The 7,816-nt window shown below is 34.8% G+C and overlaps 1 protein-coding gene across 1 annotated transcript in view; it reads left to right on the plus strand.

Moving 5' to 3' along the window:
* LOC112687498 (serine/threonine-protein kinase 32A) overlaps positions 1 to 2,499 on the plus strand; it is a 119,110-nt gene extending 116,611 nt beyond the window's left edge. Inside the window, exon 12 of the mRNA XM_025560229.1 lies at positions 1,573 to 2,499. Within this exon, the coding sequence (XP_025416014.1) occupies positions 1,573 to 1,723 (151 nt within the window). The 3' untranslated portion in view covers positions 1,724 to 2,499. The remainder of the gene's footprint in view (positions 1 to 1,572) is intronic.
* The last annotated feature ends 5,317 nt before the right edge of the window (positions 2,500 to 7,816 follow it).

The raw sequence follows: 7,816 nt of genomic DNA on the forward strand, positions 1-7,816 counted from the left end.
TTTTAGGTCTTTGTTAACATCATTATTCGTTAAATAACAAGGACAAGATGTTACTAGACGTAAGCAGATGGATTGAAACGCTTGAAGCGTTTTGGTATTGAACGGCTTTGCAGAATTCCATACCTTAATATGTATGTTCAAGCAGATCAAATTATTGACTTTTATACGGAAAGCTTATTGAATTTGGAGTGTTTGGATTTCAAAAGTAATCTGAGGAGGTGAAACCTAGAGTTAAAATTGTTACGCTTAATTCCTATGTACGGGTCCAGGTTAAACGTTAAAAATTAGACCAAGATAATTAACTTAATTTGTCTTTATAATTGTTTAACGATTATTTAACTTGACATTCGATAGATCAAAATTTCTGAGTAAAAATGTTATTTTGATCGATTTAGATTCGTTAATTTTGATTTTCGCCCGTTTACCCTATAAACTTAATCATATTTGAATGGTTTTGAATGTTATAGATATTCAGTAAAATTATACGACTAAATCTGGTTCTATATCAAACTGGCATTATAATTTAATACAGAACAATGAGTGACAATAGTTGGAATAGAAATAAAAAAAAAAAGAATATCTGTAGAAAGAATATAATAGAGTTTTCTAAAATCGAATTCAATAAAACTTGAAAATAACAAGTTAAAGGACACCATGTTATATTCCATCTGTCGTGTGATTTTCTTACGTCACGTTGAGTTATTACGATATGACCGTATTTTGATTAGAAACTCATATCGGATAAATATAGAATATAGCATGTTATTCATAAATATATTTACATATAGAATGTTTTATTTACAGTGCCATCACGTGATATATGACCAGATTTACAGTTGATCGAAATCAAAAAAAAAAATTGTATAGGGCTTCTAATCGTTTGATGGATTTATTCGTGAATATATTAATTATTAATCGAAAAAATTTTAAAACATTCACAGTGATACAATAGTTGTACAATGAAAGTTTTATACATTGTTGAAATCGTATAGTCAGAATCATATTTAGCGGTGGTAGATTGGGATTTTCAAATTTCGACCACCCAGGATAAAAAAAATAGACATTACTCTCGAATTAAAATATACTAGAATTTAAATCACAAGATTTCGGTAAAAACAAAATTAGAAAATCGGATTTAAAAGTCATAAATAATTTGCTGCTTAAATTCATGAGAAAAGGACATTGGTTTATCTTATATATCAAGTTTTTTTTTTTTTTTTTTAATTTGTCTTTGTTCGCATATTACAGCAAAAAATATCAAGTATTAACTGTATGTATGGTATTTATATTGTATTGTGTATTTTAACTCGTAATAGATAAATAATTGTAAAAAAGCGATTTTCGATTGTAAATCAGATTTTTTTTTTCTATAATAATAAATCGATGTTCAATGATGATATCGTAAAAAACAAACTTAAAAAAAAAAAAAAAAAACTGAACAACCGCCCACGCGGTTAACAACCGCCTACGAACAACTGCATCCTTCATCCTTTCGCTGCATTATTACGTGCATTATATGCATTATCTACGTTTATCACTCGTTTGCATTGTACGTTCCACGTCTGTCCGCAGCGTACCCGCCATGGTGTCGGACCGGGGTGGCGACCTGTTGACCGTGCCCATGATAACCAACGAGCGGCGGCGGTCCAGTTGCAAGCTGAACATCTCGCCGGTGAGCATCCAGACGAGGCTGTACGCCGCGAAAACCGACGGCGGCAGCTGACCGAACCACCCCCACGAGACGCCGGACAACTGAACGCGGCGGAGTGGTCGCGGAGAGACGGTGCCGGGCAGCGCTATTAAAGAATGGAGACTCTGTTGGCTTGAGAAAAAATTGCGCCCCCAAAACTTGTTAAACGTTATAATCGTAACGTAGTTGGGGGACGCTAAGATTTCCAAAAAATTAGAAGGGTTGCACCCGGCGTCGGCAGTTCCGTTCGATTCGGATCCGGTCGCGTTTACACACAACACGAAACACTGTCCGGCATACCGGTCCATTTCTATCATATCGATTGTACGCGGCGAAAATTTCATCGCCGTCGGTCGACACGAGAGTCGATCGCGTGCACGGTGGTGCGTTTTAAGTTTTCACGGGCACTAATGTTTTCGTTTTTTATTTTTATTTTCTCTCCGCTCTCCGTTGGGGACGGTCCCTCCGAGTCGTCCCCGTGCACCCTTCCCCGCCGGTAACGCCCCGCTAGCTGTGCAATTGTCGCACGACCGTGCGACGAGGGATTAGATTTTCTTTACGGTTTCCATTCTTACGTTTTACTGCGTCCAAACGAGTATAACCGCTGTAAATATTATATGTAGCCTTTTTTTTTTTTTTTTGAACTGTAAATAAAAATAATTTTGTAAATTTTACTTCAGCTTTTAGAGCCATGAAGGTTAAAGAATATCGTACTTTTTACGACTTTCAGGGTTATTCATTTGAAGATTAGAATATTACACTGTGTTACGATCACAGAATCAACGAATTGTAACGTTAATTTATTATTTTTTCAATTTTAACTATACAGTTTAATTCATATATATATATATATATATATATATATTTATAATTATATTCATGTATACCTTCGATTTATTGTAATATTAGCTGTTAAAATAAAATTTTTTAGCAATATGTAAATCTAAATGTCCACAACAGTATTTTCTATAAAACTATTTTATTATCTTCAATTTTTAGGATAATTTATTGTATGAGCTCGCAAAATTACGAGTCAAATTGTATAAAATACTTAGAAAATAAACGGTAATTATAAAAAAGCAAAAACCAACACATTATTATGCTTGCAATTTTTATTGAAGATTCTACGAAAATTAAAATTAAATTTAAAAAACAATTATTATTTTTATTCGCGAAATCAAAAACCAAAATTAGCATTTAATATTTAGGAAAATAAAAAAAGTATGATAAACGGTTATTGTATTTTCATTTTAAAAATAAAACAGCTTTGTAATAAATAATCAGGAGATTTCACGCTGAATATTTGTTTATAAAGCTTTTGAATTTTTTTTTTTTTCATGCGGAACTTTAAATGTTGTTTGATATGCCATGTACAAAATGGAAAACTTGATAAGTCAATTTTAAAAAGAAAAACATTTTTTCCCTTCGGTTATAAAAACAGTTTATTTTACTCGGAAAGTTATTAATATATAAATTACTTATGATACATCATTGTTTTAAATATTTTACATCTAATGTAAAATGGGACAAAGAACGAAAATGTAAAATTTGGACGAATCTTTATCCTTCGTTTGTCGTTTGATGCAAATCTAGTAAATGCGTATGGCAAACGTGTAATGTAGATCGACTTAAATGTATATCACTGAGAGTATATGTACAGTTCTAAATGAAATTTAAATACCTATTAACAAACGTATAACACAACGCAGAAGGTAATTTCGCAATACAAATTTGATACGCAACGACGAGAAAAAAGAAATATTAAACGAACGTGAGTGTATACACACAGGATGGTTCAAAAGACGAGGACTGTGTTCATTTTTGACAGTCAATTTATAGGTGCTCTTTGAACGATATTGAATCGTATAGTTATAACGAAGTTTTTCGCAAAATATGATATTTGAGAAAACTTTTTTTAAATTTTATTAATAGTATAATTGTTTGCATATATATAATGTATGTGTGTGTGTGTGTGTTGGTTATGTAGCTTAAAACATATAAAATTGTACACATTAAACATTCTTGTTACACCTCGTTGTACACGCAGAAATCCCGGGCGTGATGCATCACGACTTTGATTGCCGGGCCAATATAATTGGTTTCCCTGAAAATGTCTTTAGCTCATTATTCCGACTTTTACGGTTTAAACAATTAAGAGGACCCCACACCCTCAGGTATTGTCTCCGTCTGATATACGTACAACATAGTAGGTTTGCGTTCAATAGTTCAAATGTAGTAAAGGTAACATTAATATTAGAATAAACTGACCAATAATCAAACTTTAAGGGAAGAACATTATCTGTGTTTTGTTGGTCGGTTTCTTCGGATATTTTAATATTTTAGAGAGTTATAAAGTTTTTTCCAATTATTATAATTTACATGCTCATAACACGCTTAAAAATTAAAATATCGGAAAAAACCGACCAACAAAACGCAGATAATGTTCTTCCATTAAAGCTTGATTACAGGCCAGTTTACTCAAATATTAAAGCTAACATCACTACATTTGAACTACTGAACACAAATGTACAATGTTGTACGTACGTCGGACGGAGACTACACATGCGAGTGTGATGACCTCTTAATACTAGTGAGAAAATTGGCTGCATCCTAATTGGGTCCCGAATTTGAAATTGCTCCACTAGTTGAGTTCCGGATTTTTATAGGCACTACACTAGTTGGGTCCCGAATTTTTATAAGTACTACACTGGTACCTGAATATTTTTTGGTAAGTACTATATTATTAAAACATTTTCCTTTCCATTTTAACAGACTTAGAACGGTCTATGATCTATTTAGACCACAGGTATGGTTAAATAGATCATAAACAGTCCTAAGTATGTTAAAATGGGAAGGAACATTTTTAGTAAAATGTAGTACTTACCAATAAACATTCACAAACTAGTGTAATACCTAAAATAATTCAGGACCCAACTACTAGTGTAGTACCTACAAAAATCCGGGACCCGAATTTTTTTGCAGGTAAAAATAATTTAGGTGTAAACTCGGCTTGGATAAAAATGTACTTGTGATTTTCTTATAATATTTTTAAGAACCATTTAGCACTACCCAGAGGACACTACGAGGGGTCGATTCTCATTATCCTCCGAAAATTATTTTCATTGTCATATTATTGTTCATATCATGAAATTCGTTATATAATTAATGTAAAATGTATTCATGTAAATGTCTAAGCGTAAAAGATCTAAAACTATGAGTGAAGCTGTTGAGTAAAAATATGAGTGAAAAATTTTATCGCAATAGTTTACGAATCTATTTTTTTTTTTTTTTTTTTAAGTAAAAATCCATGTGTTTAACGTGTTCACTCGTAAATATTATGCGGCCGAGATTATACAACCGACCGTTTTTATTACCTAAAATTTTCGGGGCCGAATTTACAACATAATAGGTAATCGCGTTTACATTTGCCCAATAGTACACTACCTGCGGTTAGGCCCTAGTACTCGGGACCCAACTCGGATGCTCCGAGAAAACGGCGGCACGTAATATCATGTAAACGCGTTGCGTGACACAGCACACGGGTACTTCAACGTATATACGTCAGCCGTACTACGGCCGTTAGTCATCCGTCGCGAAAATTTTTTTTTTTTTCTTATGGTCTAACCCACGGCTCAGGCGAATCGATTTGTTCGATTTATTTATTTTCTTGTACTTCGGCTAAGGAATCGCAAACGTACGCATCGACGTGATATTCATGTTCACATCGATCGCGGTCGACCGTGCGGCATTGTGTATTCGTTACTGTTTCGTAGTACTCGCGTTCAAATATTACGCATAGACTCCCGTCCAAATCGTAACGCCGTCGCGGACGCTCGTCCGCAAACGGACAATCGTGCGGTGATAAAAAATGAAAAAAAATAAATAAATATATAAAATACTGTACACGGAAAACGCGAACGTTCGGCTGATCGATGTTGAGCGTTACGGTTCACGGAAACGCTGATAGTCCGTCTCGTTTTCCGCTCGAACTTTCGACGGACCCGTTTAGCGCTGCGCGTGCTGTAAGCTGCGGTAGCTTTGGTCTTTCCCATCCCCGCCGTCGCCGTAAAAGTGCTTCGTATCGCTCAACTCAGCAGATTATTCCGCGCGTTTTCGTACTTTTCGCCCGCCCCGTCCGGCGTTTCGAACGTTATTGCGAACCGTGCCCGTGTAGCGTAGTCCGTGCCAGGGCCGTCCCGAAGATGAAAATCAACTGGGACGAATAATACGAAAAATGCCGACTGCAATTCTTTTACTCGATGTATGTAGCATATATGATTAACTTATACGTAGTATTTTTACTTTTTAACGTGTATTTACGTGTCAGTGTCGCGCGTTCTTAAAATTTACAATTTCGTTATATATATATATATATTTTATATTGCATAATAGTGGTCATATAAATTTTATTCGTGTAGGTATGCACTGTATTACGAAATATGTAATATTTGTTTTCCGCGAGTAAAATTAAGACCTTCTAGGCTATAATGAAACAAGTCCGACTGCCGAATGGTGTTTTTTGTTAAAAGGGTGAGACACCCTCCCGAGACCCCCCTTCGGGACGGCCCTGGTCCGTGCGAAATACTTGAACATGCGTGCGCGCGCTTTTACCCCGAACGTGTCCCCGGTCGTATGCCGTGCGGTACAACTCAATGCTCATTTAATATGCATAAAATCAGACGAATAAATCATTTTTATCGGGTTTATCGGGGCGCTGTCGTGAAATTTCATAACACGATGTCAGAACGATACAAAACACCAAACAGGTAGGTAACATCTATTATGATGCGTGCGTTCATAATAATCATATGCGCAGTGTCGCCACCAGGATTGATATTCGGAGGCGTGGGGGTGGGGTTGTGAGTTTGGAAAAAAATAAGCATTTTCCGCAGGTGTTTGGTGGGGATAAGGAAGTAAGATTTACTGAGGTTAATGAGTTAAATGTTTAAATTACAAGTTAAACCAAGTTTAACCAAATTCTATTTCGTATTGTGATATCATCGGAAAAAAAGTATTTTACGATCGATTGTGGAGAAATCGTATTAGCAAGGGTATTGATGTTTTAAAGTTGAACGGAACGTTACAAAACGTTTCATATCGTCATGTCATTATTGTTATCAATTATAATACGAATAATATTCATATTTCATTTCAATCAGCCGTTTCGTGTGTTCAAGATAAACCGTTTTTTTTCCTACGTAGAATTTATGAAAATCTCAGACCCCACCCCTAGTTGCGCCACTGCGTACGCGATAGGATATCTGCACTAGTCATGGGAATAATCGAATGATTTTAATAATCAAAATAATGGTATCACACATATTTAGCAAAAGCAAATTAATTGAATTGTTCGAAAAAATTGCGCGTTTTACCCGTTGCCCATTGGGAATACTAAATTAAAAAATCGACTGTCCATCAGTATTCCACTATTATTTGTTTTCAACCGTTGTTATAACTCCCTGTATCGGTAATCGGCACACTAATTGGTTTAATACATATGAATATTTGGATTGAAAATGTATTTCACCTTCACGCTTATGGATAATAATTTGACTATTCGATTGTTTTGATTTCGTTTACTGATCATTCGATTGCTCTCATCACTAATCTGCACGCCTCTTATTTCGCGCGGCGAAAAGCGTTTGATTTTTATTTATTTTCGGCCGTTTAAAATTGCTTACCTTCGGTATGCAAAAGGTACTACATTAAAATCTTTGGTCAACTCGCCCCACAACTATGTTCACCCGACGTGATAAATCACACGACTAATTAATTTCCAACGTAATTTCCAATCTACTATAATTCATTGTTTGACAATAGGTACGCGATGTAACAAAATAATGGAAATCGTTGCGACCTTCGTATCAAAATAGAAAATATTATTCAAATATTTCGGATATAGAGCGCATAAAATCATAAACAACCGGAGATTGAGTTTAAGTTTCAGTGTCGCCAATGTAGAAATGTACAAGACTGATTAATTATTATAAAGTTAACGTAAAAAATAGTACGTACGTAATATCGTAAACAAAGTATTTTTATGGTGAGTTCACTTTTTCACGGTGATTGGTGTAAACCTGGTAGAATAATGGGAATTCGTAGAATTATAGACTTAGTATAAAAATT

This window comes from Sipha flava, unplaced genomic scaffold (genome assembly GCF_003268045.1).
Source record: "Sipha flava isolate LNK unplaced genomic scaffold, YSA_version1 34_pilon_pilon, whole genome shotgun sequence".
Classification (NCBI taxonomy): Eukaryota; Metazoa; Arthropoda; class Insecta; order Hemiptera; family Aphididae; genus Sipha; species Sipha flava.